This window comes from Capra hircus, chromosome 28 (genome assembly GCF_001704415.2).
Source record: "Capra hircus breed San Clemente chromosome 28, ASM170441v1, whole genome shotgun sequence".
Classification (NCBI taxonomy): Eukaryota; Metazoa; Chordata; class Mammalia; order Artiodactyla; family Bovidae; genus Capra; species Capra hircus.
In genome coordinates, this window is record NC_030835.1 from 32,199,951 (window position 1) to 32,215,564 (window position 15,614).

General features: G+C 49.4%; 1 protein-coding gene across 1 annotated transcript; it reads left to right on the top strand.

Moving 5' to 3' along the window:
- LOC102172123 (protein lin-28 homolog A) lies at positions 280 to 1,919 on the top strand. Its single transcript, XM_005699073.2, is given in 4 exon segments — positions 280 to 319; positions 490 to 593; positions 1,210 to 1,390; positions 1,393 to 1,919. Coding segments are annotated over 4 exon segments (852 nt in total).

A 15,614-nucleotide genomic window follows, 5' to 3' on the forward strand; every position in this document is an offset into this window, starting at 1 on the left:
CTCATGACGCCAAGACCCCAAGGACTAAATACAAACCCAAGGAAGCAATTACCCGAGTATCGATTATGGATTAGGCTAACAACATTGCTAATTACATCAAAAGATGTGTATCCACTGCACCAGCCTGTTAATGGCTTGCATGAGGTATTAAGGCTGCTAATTGGGAAAAACAGCAGGTTTATCACCAGTGTAATGACAGGGTCCCTGGAGAAACAAGATGGCCAAGGCGTGTAGCCTTCCTTTCCATGACCCTGGCTTTCCAAGGATATCCCCCCTGCGATGGAGGCCTTGAGGACCACGTTCATCACCCAAGATCAGAGTGAGTGCCCTGGTCAGCCAGTGAGTGGTGAAGAGTGACACGGGGCCTCCCTTGCAAGGGTGGTGGCTCACAGAGGCCAGGGACTGGGCCCCTTCCTCCAGGACAGGAACGTGGGGGAAGCTTTGGGTCCCTCTACTGAAATGATTATCTCATGCTTCTCTCTCTGCCAGGACCACTTCTCCCCTTTCCCATCCCCACCATCACCTACCGCTTGCCTACTTGCCTTACTGCTGTAGGATCACTCCTGGAAATCTCCCTCTGTTCTGCTGATTGGGTGAGTCTCTCTCCTGGCTCTCAGAGGGCCAGTCCCTCCTGGGATAGAAGGCTGAATCCACCTTCCTCTCTCCAGACCATCAGCTCAGTAAACAGTGACTAAAAGACCTGATTAGGTAAAAGTTACTGGACCAACCATATGTAGTTCTAGTTTTTTATGTGTTTAGCTTTTTTCACAATTTCTGAGCATTCTATATACTTTCAATATTATAGGGATTGTATTCTGAATAAGATATTTCCTTATTTTCTTTTCTTTTAAATTATTGCATTTTATTTACTCAAGAAATACATGAATACATTTTTCATTAAAAACCCAGACCTTATAGTCAATCTCCCAAGGCAAGAGAAATAAAAGCAAAAATGAACAAATGGGATATAATTAAATTTATAAGCTTTTACACAGCAAAGGTAACCATAAACAAAACAAAAACAACCTATGGACTGAAAGAAAATATTTGCAAACAACGCAGCTGACAAGGGCTTATTTCCAAAATATACATCAGCTCAACAACCACCAAAAAATAAACCAAATAAACCAATCAAAAAGCGGGCAGAGCTGGGGAAGATGTAGCTGCCTCTTGCCCGAGCCACCCCTTTGCCTCCGGACTTCTCTGGAGCCAGCAGCCACCGGAGAAGGGGCCCAGGGTCGCGGGCTCAGCCGACTACCGTGGGCTGTGTCAAACCAGCAGTTTGCAGGTGGCTGCGCCAAAGCGCCGGAGGAGACGCCGGAGGACTCGGCCCGCGCGGCGGAGGAGCCGCAGCTGCTGCATGGTGCCGGCGTCTGTAAGTGGTTCAACGTGCACAGGGGGTCGGCTTCCTGTCCATGACTGCTTGCACAGGGGTCGCCTTCGACCCCCCGGTGGATGTCTTTGTGCACCAGAGTAAGTTGTATATCGAGGGCTTCCGGAGCCTGAAGGAGGGTGAGGCCGTGGAGTTCACCTTTAAGAAGTCCGCCAAGGGCCTGGAATCTATCCGAGTCACCGGCCCTGGTGCGATGTTCTGTATTGGGAGTGAAACGAGGCCCAAAGGGAAGGATATGCAGAAACACAGATCAAAGGGAGACAGGTGCTACAACTGTGGAGGTCTAGACCATCATGCCAAGGAATGCAAACGGCCACCCCAGCCCAAGAAGTGCCACTTCTGCCAGAGCATCAACCACGTGGTAGCCTCGTGCCCACTGAAGGCCCAGCAAGCTCCCAGCCCCCAGGGAAAGCCAGCCTACTTTCCAGAGGAGGAGAAAGAGATCCATAGCTCTGCCATGCTCCCAGAGGCCCAGAATCGAGCCACAGTGGGTGGGGGCTATCATTTTGTGATCAGAACATTTTGAGAAGCAGGCATCAATCGGCAGAGTGGAGAAAGTGGGGACAGGGTGGGTAGGAAGCAGCTGGCACTGCCATATGTCTGAGGCTGGAGTCCACAGCATCACCCCCTCTTCCCTCTTGGTGGGAGGAAGGGTGAGGCAAAGAAACTCCAATCAGCCCTATCCAAATGCACATGAGGGCTTTGGGGGTTAACCCTCCCTGCATGCTTTATCTGAGTCTCCAACCCCAGAATCTCCAGCTTTGGAAAGTGGCCTGGGTAAGGAAGCTGTTTGACTCTTAAAGAAGAATGTGGAATAATATTTCCCATATCAGAGTGTAAAGATTAAGAAGAAAGCAGATTGATGGACCCAACCCACAAGCCACTACATTCTGTGGGAGGAAACATCTCAGGGGGGTGGCAGGGTTTTCCTCATTTTCTCTCCTCATAACTCCCTCTTGGGACAGAATGCTGAGAAATGTCTCAAGCAGTGGGTTGTGATGACAGGCAAAAGGGGTGATCGCGGGAACAGCTGTAGACCTGCCGCTTCTAAGCTCATTCTCACCCCATCCTGGGCCAACACAATTTTATTTATTTGCTGCCTTTGGTGACTGTACCTTGGGTCCCTCTTTCTCCAGGATGTCAACTGCACTAGCTGTGTGCAAATGACGTATCCTGTGCATTTTGCCTTTTTTTTTTTTAGTAATATAAATATTCTGGTTTTGTATTTTGTGTGTTTTAATCTAAGGCCCTCATTCCTGCACTGTGTTCTCAGGTTCATGAGTAATCTCAGGGATAAGTAGGCAGCAGCTCTGGGTCTGCATGGCAGGAATGCTGCATCACCAGAGAGAACAACTATTTGGAGTGTATAGCCTATTGAACTACCTTATTTTTGCCAGTTAGAGGTGGCTCTTCTGCCATAGTGTCCTCTTGAAACCCCTTCATCTTCATCAGCGTTTCATGAGAGACTAGGTTTTAACTGGGTTGCCCTGTGCCTTGGGTCTCCTTCCTACTGAAAGATTGTAAATTGGTCTGAACAGGAAAACGTGGTGCAGAGAGGTTAGGAGAGGCTGGGTCAGGTAAGAAGTGCAGGGAGGGGAAGCCAAGATTAGGCAAAGGTCATCTCTATGTGTGATAAAGGATTCCTGTTCCATATCTATAATCCCAGGGCGCAGGACTCGCTTTATATACCAGGTCCATCCTTTACCTGACTGGGCTAGGCCGACCATGCACAACAGGGTGTTAAGTGTGTGTTTTTATAAGAAATGGAAGTTGGTAAGGAGAGGTTTTTAAGAACAATGCCTCTGTACCCATCTTGAGCTGCCCAGGGATGGATATGTGAAGCAAGGACAAGATCTTTAACGATTCTGGGGTTTTCCTCCTTGGCTTCCAGAGGGACCATCAGCAATGGCTTCTTTGTGGTTCCCAGAGCCAGGGTCCTGACCTGCTGAAGCAGTGATTAGTCTCATGGCAGCTAAAGGAGAAAGTGGGGCGGGGGGGTTCATTTACAAGCTGTGAGATCACTACAGACCTACCTCACTGTGTTGTCATGGGCAAACGCAATAGAACACATTGGGTGATGTGTGTCTGATCCTTATCTCCCCCAGCTGCTGCCCCCTCTAGTTATTATATTTGTCTGGGCTTTGTAGGACTTCACAAGTAGCTGATTTGGTGACTTCTAGGTGGCCTAGTTTGTGTAAATATAATGTGTTGGTCTTCTCCATGTTCTTTTAGGGTTTTATTGTTTACAAACTTCTTTTTATATTGAGAAAAATAGCCAGAGCATCTTTGACAAAATGTTCTGCACCAGGCAAAAAGATCTGAAACATAAGCTTGGGGGCCCTACTTCTTGAAGCGGGGTCATCTTGAACCCCCCTTTCTTTTGTGTTCCCCTTCCTTTATTTCCTATTTCAAACAAGATCTGTCCTAAAAACTAGATTTCTACCCCCTCCTCTTTCCACCTTTGTGCCTCCCAAAATAGACCATATACCTATATGTTTAATTTGTGGGGTATCTGCAATTAAACGATTTGTGCAAAAATCCTGAAGAAGCTAAGATCTCTCCATCCCTTGTTCCCAATCTTGAGTCATGTCCATTCCTTGATTTGATTCATGCTAGGACTGCTATATTTGGATGGATTAAGAGCAACTTTAATTTCTAACCCAAGGGTGAAAGTGAAAGTGAAGTCGCTCAGTTGTGTCCGACTCTTTGTGACCCCATGGACTGTAGCCTACCAGGCTCCTCTGTACATGGGATTTACCAGGCAATAGTACTGGTGTGGATTGCCATTTCCTTCTCCAGGGGATCTTCCCGACCCAGGGATCAAACCCGGGTTTCTCCTGCATTGTAGACAGATGCTTTACCATCTGAGCCACCAGGGAAATCCAAGGGTAGAGAGGAGCAATGAGGAGGGCTTTCTATGTAGAAGATGGGCTGGGAGACCACGAAAGGAAAGATGAATGTATATCCAAGTCACTCAGGAACGATTATGCAGGTGCAAGAAACTTATGTCAAAGTAGCCACAAGATTGTGTAATAGCAGACGGGTGAATGTAACTCCATGTTTACTGCTAGAAACCAAAGCTTTGTATGAAATCTTGAATGCATAGGGAGGGAGGGTAGAAAAGCATGTATCCATCTGTTATTTCCCTCATCCCTTCTTATTCCTGAACTGCAGGAGACATAGCCCCCTGGGCCTTGGCGACCCTTTCTGGGCAGTGTTTATTTGATGGCTGATTTTGCTGTGCCAGGTACTTCCTTTCCCATTTGCTATCATTTTGTAACATATTTGCTGACCGTTTTCCCTTCCCTTTCTTTTCCTTGGGAATATACAATGAATAAAAACTTATTGGTACTGAAACTGTAAAACAAACAAACAAACAAAAAGTGGGCAGAAGACCTAAATAAATATTTCTCCAAAAAAGACATACAGATGGCCAATAGGCATATGAAAAGATCCTCAACGTCACTAATTATTAGAGAAATGCAAATCACAACTACAATGAGGTACCACCTGACACTAGTCAGAATGACCATCATTAAAAAGTCTACAAATTACAAAGGCTGGAGAGGGTGTGGAGAAAGGGAATCCTCCTATGCTGTTGGTGGGAATATAAATTGGTGTAGCCACTATAGGAAATAGTAAGAAGGTTCCTCATAAAACTAGAGATAGGATTAGCATAGGAAGAGCAATCCCACTCCTGGGCATGTATCTGAACAAAACTGTAATTTGAAAAGATGTATGCACTCCTGTTTTCATAGAAGCACTATTCACAGTAGTCAGGACATGGACACAACCTAAATGTTCATTGACAGATGAGTGGATAAAGAAGACGTGATACATATATACAATGGGATACCACTCAACCATCAAAAAGAATGAAATAATGCCACTTGCAGCAACATGGATGGATCTAGAGATTATCATACTATGTACTGTAAGTCAGAAAGAGAAAGACTAATTTCATATGATATCGCTTAAATGTGGAATTTACAATATGACATAAATGAACTTATGAAACATAACCAGAAATAGACTCACAGACATGGAAAACAAACTTCCCGTTACCAAAGAGGAAAAAGGGTGGCGAAGAGATAAATTAGGAGTTTGGGATTAGCAGATACAAACTACTATATCTAAAATAAATAACAGGGCTTTCCCTGGTGGCTCAATGAAAAAGAATCCACCTGTCAATGCAGGAAACACGGATTCAATCCCTGGTCCTGGAAGATCTCACATGCAGTAGAGCAACTAAGCCTGTGCGCCACAACTATCCAGCCTGTCCTCAAGAGCCCAGGAGCCACAGCTACTGAAGCTCGCACACCTGGAGTCTGTGCTCCACAATAAGCGGAGACACGGCAAAGAGAAGCCCGCACACCACAGTGATGAGGAGCCACTGCTCGCCGCAGCTAGAGAAAAGCCCCTGCAGAAAGGAAGACCCAGCATAGCCACAGAATACGTGAATAAATAAAAATCAACTCAGTGGATTCATGTCAATGTATGGCAAAACCAATACAGTATTGTAAAGTAAAATAAAGAAAAAATAAAAATTTAAAAAATAAAAATAAATCAACTCAATATCCTATAATAAACCGTAATGGAAAAGAACATGGAAAACAATATCTACATTAGGCTTCCCTGGAGGCGCTAGTGGAACACACCTACCAGTACAGGAGACATGAGACACAAGTTGGATTCCTGGGTCAGGAATATCCTCTGGAGGAGGAAATGGCAACCCACTCCAATGTTCTTGCCTGGAGAATCCCATGGACAGAGATGCCTGGGGGGTTACAGTCCCTGGGGTCACAAAAAGTTGGACACGACTGAGCGTGCGTGTGCACACACACACACACACACACCCCTGAATCAGTTATATACATCTGAATCACCTTGTATTAGTAGTTTCACCAGAAACTAAAGAAAGTGAAGTGAAAGTTCCTCAGTCGTGTCTGACTCTTTGCGACCCCATGGAGTCCATGGAACTCTCCAGGCCAGAATACTGGAGTGGGTAGCCTTCCCATTCTCCAGGGGATCCTTCCAATCCAGGGATTGAACTCAGGTCTCCTGCATTGCAGGCAGATTCTTTACCAGCTGAGCCACAAGGGAAACCCAAGAATACTGGAGTGGGTAGCCTATCCCTTCTCCAGCAGATCTTCCCAACCCAGGAATCAAGCCGGGGTCTCCTGCATTGCAGGCGGATTCTTTACCAACTGAGCCGTCAGGGAAGCCCTGATATTAATAGTTTCATTAGAAATTAAAACAACATTGTAAATCAGTTATACTTCAATAAGGTTAAGTTACAAAACCAATCCGGGAACTTGTACTGATTTACAAAACAAAAAACCACCCCTGAAAAAAAACAAAGCTCAGACCTTCTAGATCAAGTTAAATCTCCTCTTTCCTACTGTCTATTAATACAACCCCAGAGGGGGCACAGTTGTAAGCTGATGTGGATACGTGTAGACTATTTGTGTGTCTATGCACATACATTTGTTCCTACAGAAATAATGTTTTGCACGCTGGTGTGTGTGTACCCAGCTAAATGACTTTCTTGTCCCACATGCGGAACCAGAGTACGGCAAAAATGAAGGGAGGACAATCTGTCCTGTCATAGATGGCTTTCTTGGCCATCCTGATAAAGAATGAGAAATGCTGGCACTGGACTATCAATCAAATCATGTGCACAGTGGCTTATGTTGCAGTGAACTGCTCCTCAGCGACACAGGCACCATTTTCCCCTCCTGGGACATGCATCGGGATATTGAGGACACCGGGGGCCCTGGGATCACAGGCCCCTGACTGTCCCTCCCACCTCCTTCCCCACTGTGGCTCAGCCTATTGTAGGCCAGGACCCAAGTCTTACTCTTCCCTGTAGTGATACCTGCACAGGCCTGGTGTACCCGGTAGATGCCCGCTGAGTGCCCGTCAAAGGCATGGAATAAATCCAAGGAGAGCCATGGTAGAACAAGCAGCCTCCAGCCAGTGGCTCTAGCTGGGACCCCGGTGCACCCGAACAAGGACATCTGATCATAGAGAGTCTGTCTATAAAGGTGGGGGAGGGCAGAGAGCAGTGACGTCTTGAGGTATGAAGGGACAAGGGCAGGGTGTGGTCGTTTCCCTGGAGATGGGGTTTGACAGAAGCCAGGCATTTGGTACGGGATGTGGCCACCCAGTGCAACCTGGCAGCGGAGGAACAGGGAGAAGAAATGCTCCCAGGTCACTTTCTGCGACTTGTCGGTGCCTCCTGATGTCTGAGCCCAGCAGGAGCCAGAGGCCAGAGAGCCTGCCGCCGGACAGGGCTACGTGGATAGCATTAGGCCTGCCGCCTCCTTGGAGCCATTCGTTGGTGTGAGAGGGGAGGAGAAGGCGGCAGCAGGAGCATGCCCTTCAGGGCTTCCACCTGCAGCCCGAGCCTGAGTGACATCAGAACCTCAGGAGTTCCCTACCAGCCCACCAACCCCACCACACTCCAGCAGCAGTGGGGGATGGACTGCACACCTGGGCACTTGGGGGGAAACTGAAGCATACTCCTGTTCCTTTGCAGCCAGTGACATCAGTCGGTGACATCACCAGGCTTGTCCTGCACATAGAGGGCGTCAGAAGTTCAAATACCTCATCAGGGAGGTGGGGGGAGGGATGGCGTCAGCTCTAAGGGCTGTGCCAGGAATGCTCCTGCTGGTTTTTGAAGGAGCCCCGCATGTGCAGCTGTCCGGGGTTGTGACCCCAGCTCTGAGCAGGAAAGGTCTGTTCACAGCTGGGCTGCTTCTGAGCATGTGTGACTGGGGCTGCGGGGTGGGTGTCTGGCCCCGGCCTGTGGGATTGTGTGAAACTGCAGGTAAATGGCATCCAGGTCTCCATAGGAGCATCCTTTCAGCAGAAAGGCTTCCCCCCTCCCCTTTTTCAGAGTCCTATTTGGGCTGGAGGTCAGTGCCTATCTGTCTTCTCCAGCTCAGGTGCCTCCCCTCCACCGGCAGCCCATTCTCCTCCTCTGCTGCCCCAGCCTCTCCCCACCTCTCACATAGGCATCTCCAGAAGAAGAGTCCAGACGCACTCAGAAGCTGCCTCAGAATACAGCGCAGAGCAAGTGTAAGGGAGGGATAGAGACAGCTGGCTGCCCCTGCCGGGCTCGAAGTATGCTGTGTGTCTTTCCACGTCCCCTTGAGAACTGCAGGGCTGAGGTCTGGGAAGCTGGGTGTGTGGCTTTACAGCCCCCGGCACCAGGCCAGTCTTCGCACCTCACGTCCTTGCACACCTGGGCCTTCACTGTCTCCTCCTGCTCACCAGCCACCCGCAGCACCCTGCTGTCCCGTGAAGTTCAGCCCCGTGGCCCCACCTCCCCCTAGCAATCCACAGCTTCCCCGGCTTTCCCAGGGCCCCTCCTGAGCCGTCACTTGGCCCTCGCTTCCCTTTGCCTCAGGGATCTCACCAGTCACCTCTATGCTTCCTGTAGGGAGAGGCCAGGTCACTGTCCAGGGCGGCACTGCTCCCTGGGAGGTTCCCATGTCGGGGCCACAGGGAATGACCGTGGAGGGCACCCAGCCCTGCACTCAGGCCCGGAGAGCCCTGCCCGGAGCGTGGGTTCTGAGCAGAAACCCGGGAGACCGAAGGGAGCAGACCCCCAAAGAACGGTTCAGGCTCCTGGAAGGAAGGAAGCCGGCAAGGCTCCGGCAGGACAACCTTCTGCTGCTTCTCCCTCCTGGAAAAGGCGAGCCATGACGGGAAAGAAAGGGCACAGCAGGGACGAGGCCTCAGCCAGGGTCTGCCGGTCTGTGCTCTGGAGAGACCGCAGGAGCCTGAGTCCCACCCCGGTTTGCAGCCTCCAGCCTGCTGTGCCCTACTGCCTTCCTCCGAGGTAGCTGGCCCACCAAGAGGAGGAACCACGCAGCCACCAGCTGTCACCCCAGCGAGGATCCCACCCTGGCTACTAGCCACCTCCCTCAGCATCCCCAGGGACAGGTTCTGAGCTCTCCCCCAACTCCGCCCACCCTCCAACAGCCCCAGAATGACCGCCCTTGGGGTCGGCAGTTCACGGGAGTGCATCCCGTGGGTCAGTGGGCCACAAAGTCCTTTTGTCACGTGCACTGGAAAGGGCTGCACTCCCCCCTCCCCTCCACTCACTGCCGATCTTGCTTCTGAATTTTTAATGCAGGTTCACCAGATAAAAGGCTCTGAGAGATTCTGCAACAAATAAACATGCAACATTTCCTACATCTATCTGATCATGAAGTCCTTTCTCATCTAACACATTTTGAGAAGAGGTAACTAAAGTACAGGGCTGATCACTTCTTCCTTCAATACTCGAGTGTCTCCTTGGACCTGTCCTTTCAGTCACAGATAGGCAGCCTGTTGGCCTTCATCATTCCTGCTTGCCTCCAGGACACGGGTCCTTTGCTTCACCTGCCCTCTGGGCCACCTCGAACCTGGCCCTGATCTCTCAGCTTGGGCTCATCTCCCTCTGCACGCTCCACACAGCCTGGTGCTCACACACTCTCCATACACAGCACATGTTGTAGGCCTCCTCACCGTCTTCCAGCACTTCTCCAGCCCAGACTGCCCTCTCCCATCTCTTCTTCAATCCCTTCAATTGTAACTCATTATCAAAGTCTCAAATGCTGCCCCTTCCAAGGAGCCTTTCCTGATTTCTGTCAGGATGACTTACTCCAGATGGGTACTGTTTCTTGATTCTTCCCTTCCTGTTTCAGCCAAGTGCTCTCCATCTCCTGCAGAGAGCAGTCCTTGTGGGAGAGCACCAGATCTGATATGGCTCGGTGTCCCTCCCCAACTCCATCTGCCAGGACCTTGCACAAGACGATTCCAATAATACTATGAAAGTGAAAGTGAAACTGTTGGTCCCTCAGTTGTATCCAACTCTTTGTGACCCCATGGACTGTAGCCCACCAGGTTCCTCGGTCCATGGAATCCTCCAGGCAAGAATACTGGAGTGGTTTGCCATTCCCTTCTCCAGGGGATCTTCCTGACCCAGGGATCGAAACTGGGGCTCCTGCATTGCAGGAAGATGCTTTACCGTCTGAGCCACTATAGTTTTGCCAATAAAATTATACCAAGCAATAATACACCAATAGTAATATACCAAGCAATAAGTAGATGTTATTGGAATCACTTCTCCCACCTCTCCACTTCATCCCTGGGAAGAGCAAAAGGCCAAGGTGTTCCTTTCATGGGCGCTCTGGGATTATAGCATCACGTACAAGCCATTAGATGTCGTATATATAAGAATAACACATCTTACTGACTAAGACTGAGGTGGGGCCTCCTTTGAAGCTTGCACGTAGTGAAGTACGGAGTCAGCCCCAAGATGAGCCATCATCTAAGGCACCCCTGAGGCTGTACCAGGGTCAGCAGAGGCCTGGGACCTTGAGGACAAACACAGCGTGCTCTATCCATGCAGATAGGTGTGGGGAGGAAGGGTTGGGGAGATGAGGAAGAAATGAGGCAAATAGGAATGGGAAGGAAGCAAAAGACAATAAAGTAAAGAAGCCCAAAGAGGGGAGAGGAAGGGTCGCCAAGGAATCCTGGTGTGTCCTCTGTTTCTTTTTTTATTTAATCTTGGCTGTGCTGGGTCTTTGCTGCTGTGCAGACTTTTCTCTAGTTGCAGAGAGTGGGGGCCACCCTCTAGCTGCTTCTCATTGCAGTGGCTTCTCTTGTTGTGGAGCACAGGCTCTAGGGTACTCCGGCTCCAGTAGTTGCAGCCCCCAGGATCTAGCGCACAGGCTCAACACTTGTGGCACACGGGCTTAGCTGCTCTGTGGCGTGTGGAATCTTTCCAGAGCAGGGATTGAACCCAGGTCTCCTGCATTTACCAGATCAAGGATTGAACCCATGTCTCCTGCATTTACCAGAGCAGGGATTGAACCCAGGTCTCCTCAGTCTTTGCCACTGAGTCACCAGGGAGGCCCTGTCCTCTGGTCTTGGAGACATTTGGGGGACATACAGGAGAGTGCTGGAGCAAAATAGCACATCCTGCCTCGCGTCTCTCTGCTGGTGCTGCTCTGGGGAAGCTTAGCGGGGTAACGTGTGCCACTTTGAGAAGGACAGTGGTGCAGGGCCAGGTCCCTGGAGTGAGTGGTGAGGACAAGCTGGGCTAGTGCCAAAAGTGGGGAGAGGTCCCCTACCAGGCCCTGGGCTGGCGTGGGTCACCTGGGTGCACGTGCCCTCTGCAGGGGACTGAGAAGTGATGGAGGAGGAGAGGGCAGGGTTTAGGCTCTGCCTCCACCCCCTCCCTACTGGGGCCTCAGGCCCCAGCTGGTCCTCCCAGCAGAGCTGTGTGCACGGACCCTCCCCTTTCCTGGGTGCACCTTTCTGAAAATGAACTTCTGAGCCCAGAGGTCATCCCAGGCCCTGCTCTTCAGCCTGTGTCCTTGAAGCGGCCATATCCTATGACCTTCTCGGTCATATGACAGGCTCCTTGACGTGCAATCCCGTCTTAGGTATCTTGGTTCTCTCTCCCCTCCCCTTAAACACACCCATATAAGTTGTCCCTAAACCTGAAGGGATGCCAGTGCTCAGCAAGGAAAGAATAAAGCAAATGAAATCAGGCCACTGCGCTCAGCACTTTCTGGGTCTTAACTGTGATAATACTCCGATCATGGGAAACTGTCATCAAATATTTGCACTGGCATCTCCCCTTTAGGTCATCTGCCATTAGAACCGGAGTTGGACAGGAACCCAAGGCCCTCAGTCAATTTGAAGAAACTGCAGGGCTCCATTTACCCACTCTGCTGGGGGTGTGGGGGTGGCGGGCGTGGGGTGTGTGTGTGTGTGTGTGAAAATCTTGCTTGTTTCAGAGGCTTTGGAGAACAATGCCCGTCCCTGTGACTGCGTGCTGAGAGCTGCCAGATACTGTCATGGTCCCATTATGGGACCATTATGGGGATTCTGACCGGAAGTCCCACTCGGGAAAGACAGCTGTTCCCGTTCGCAGGTGGAGCATCCGCCTGACGTCACCGGAGCTGGAGGCAGACAGGCCCCTGGACAGCCGGGGATGAGGGCGGTGGCCTTCCAACACAGCCACCTGCCACCGCCTGACAGATTGACGCAAGGAAGGTGGAAACGGCCTGTTCCTGGCCTTCTCCGACCAGAGGAGGATTGAGAAATGTGTCTGGCATCGGTGCCGCAGAATACATAAGCAGCCAACTCGCTTACTGGAAAAGAAATGAGCTCATCCGCCAAGCCAGCCTGAATCTTAATGGGAACACCATGCGTTGGGATGGGAGGGCTGGAAGGGGGTTTTGTCCCAGCCCGGGGTCGGGGGCGCGGAGTACTTTCCGCCTCAGGCGCTGCCCCAGGAGCAGCAGCGTCCCTTGGAAAGCAGCGATGATTCTGAACACAATAGCCTTGAAGCCAAGAGCCAAAGTGGAGGAGAGAAATGCACCCAAGAAAAACGAGGCTTAAAATGAGAGTGGTCGGCAGGAACCCAGACGGCTGAACTGGCCCATCTGCCACATTTTCAGACGGAAAAGAACCAGGAAAGGTCTGATGACAATGAAGCCCACCACTGTGCATTGTGGAGAAGGCCTATCCTTCTTTCCCCCTCTTTATGCCAATAATATACATTAATCAAAAATAAATAAGCAGGGGTTTGGGGAGGGAAGGATTGGGAGTTTGCAGTTGAAAGATAGGAAGTTAGAATGGATAAGCAACAAGGTCCCGCTGTATAGTACAGGGAACTATATTCTAATACCCTGTAATAAACTATAATGGAAAAGAATATGAACAAGAATATATATATATAAATGAATCACTTTGCTGTACAGCAGAAATTAGCACAACCTTGTAAATCAATTATACTTGATTTTTTAAAAACCTCAAATAAATTAAATTTTTAAAAATTAAATATCAAGTGAAATAAATTTTTAAAAATCTCAAGTAAATAAATAAGCAAAAAGAATGGATGAAAACCCCTTATTGTCTCACATGCAGATACGGAGGGTGAGTGATGACACTGAACCCACTCAGATCTCTGACGAGCTCCTGGGTCATGAGAAGGCTGCTGGTCCAGGGATGACACTTTGATAGCAAGGCCCTGCCAGACGTTTAAAAATACACATGTATATACATTTTTGTTCTAAGAAGTTTCCATAGAGTCCATACTATTTTGTAACATGACTCAGTTTAATAACGTATCTTGACTCCTATTCCATATCAAGAATATACTTCAATAATAAATTTTATCTGCTATATAGAAGTCCATTGTATATAAGTTCTAGAATCTATTTAACCAGTCTTCTATTGTTGGACACACGGGTTGTTTTCAACTTTTTTTCTGTTATAAATAGCATTTGCAAAGATGAGTCTTGTTACTGAAACTTAACCCTACATCCTGAATTTCAGTAAGTTAAAGACATGCATACTTTGGGGACCTTCCATAAAGACCTCCAAAAAAAGTTTCCACAAGCACAACCACCAGCAGTATACCAGTCACTCCCATTTAAAATAATTCTCCAGTGAAGTAAAAGCAAATGATATCCTCAGGTTCCTGTCTCAGCTTTTGCTACATCAGAAAAGTCATACAATTTCTTAATGGGAAAGCCCAGGTGCTCACTCCCTCATTCATTGTACATCTCCCCACCACCTACTGTGCAGTGAGGCACTGGACAGTTACCATCCAGAAAAGGACAAAGACACCATAAAAATGGTCTGTTTTCCCAAATGTGCTCCAAATACTTCAAGAAATTTACTTTTTTTAGAAGGGTCTGCTGAGACACTCTATCTGTCGCCTTAGATTTGCCAATAAGGCACTTTAAGTCAAGTGGTGTGGTGACCCGCCCAGTCTCAAATCTCTAGGAAACCAGCCCTGGGGCTGGCCCTTCGTCCTTTTCTACTCCCACCGAAGCTAGTTAGTGCCCCTCCCCCAAAAAGGTGCATCATAGTCTTCTCCTGGCTCCATCCCGGAGATGTTCTTCTCCTCTGTTTCCTACACACTTGGTGAGTACCTGTTACTGAGGTACCAAACTGTGCTGGGGGTGTGATGGAGGAGGGTGTGTGAGGGGAGAGGAGGCTGTCAGGGAGATAGCTGAAGCGACCTGAGCCATGTCCATCATCGGGACACACTCCTGGGGACCGGGTGTGCATGGTGCTGGTCCCAAGTCCTCAGGACCCAAGATGCACTTGGGATGAATGGCCCAAGTCAGCCTGGGATGCTGTACCAGCCCTTACTTGTTCCCCTGTCCTTATTGCCCTCAGAGCTGGGGGTGGGGATAGGGCAATTCCTGCTGAGCTCTCCCCTGATGGTGAGGAGGAGGAGGAACTGTGCTGCCAGGGCAGGTGGCAAGCCAGTCAGAGACCATAAAACCAGGCCTGGACTAGGACAGAAACAGAGGGACACCCAGGAGTGGTCAGTTGGAGAAATGCATCTGAGGGCCGGGCAAGAGGACCTATCCCTGACAAAGAGGGGAAGGAGAGCAAGGTGTCTATGGTGATGGGACATTTTCCTCTGGGTGTTGCAGGACATACAGAAAGTTTGGGGGCAGAAGTTAAGAGAATTTAGGACACAGGTGAATCTGGAATGACTTTGGGATAGCCCAGTGGACCCATGTGGTAGAAATTTGGACGAGAGGCTCAGGAAAAGTTGATCACCCTGATGGTTAGTTTTAGTGTCAACTAGACTGAGAAAAGGGGTGCCCAGAGAGCTGGCAAAACGTTATTTCTGGGTGTGTTTGTGAGGATACTTCCTGAAGAGATGGGCATTTGAGTTGGTGAACTGAATAAGGCAGAGGGCCCTCCCCAGTGTGAGTGGGCTTCACACTGAGCATCCAAATAGATCAAAAAGACAGAGAGAAGATAAATTCATTCTCTGCTTGGGCTGAGATGTCCATCTTCTCCTGGTGCTCCTGCTTTTCAGGCTTTCAGAATCAGATGGGAACTGGCACCACCAGCCCCACCTGATCCTCAGGTCTTCAGGCTGGAATTGAATTTCACCTCTGGCTTACCTGGTTCTGCAGCTTTCAGACGGCAGGTGGTGGGACTTCTCTGCCTCCATGACTCCATAAGCAAGTTTCTTCAGTAAATCTGCTCTTATATATCCATCCACCTATATCCTATTGGTTCTGTCTCTCTGGAGAACCCTGACTAGTACAGTCACTTACCCTCCTGAGATCCAGTAGGAACCCATAAGAAAGTTGGTCTAGGAGTCCTTGGACTCAATGCCTGGTGAAGCAGGTATGGTGGGTAGACACAGCTCAGGGAAAGAGCATCACCAGAGTGA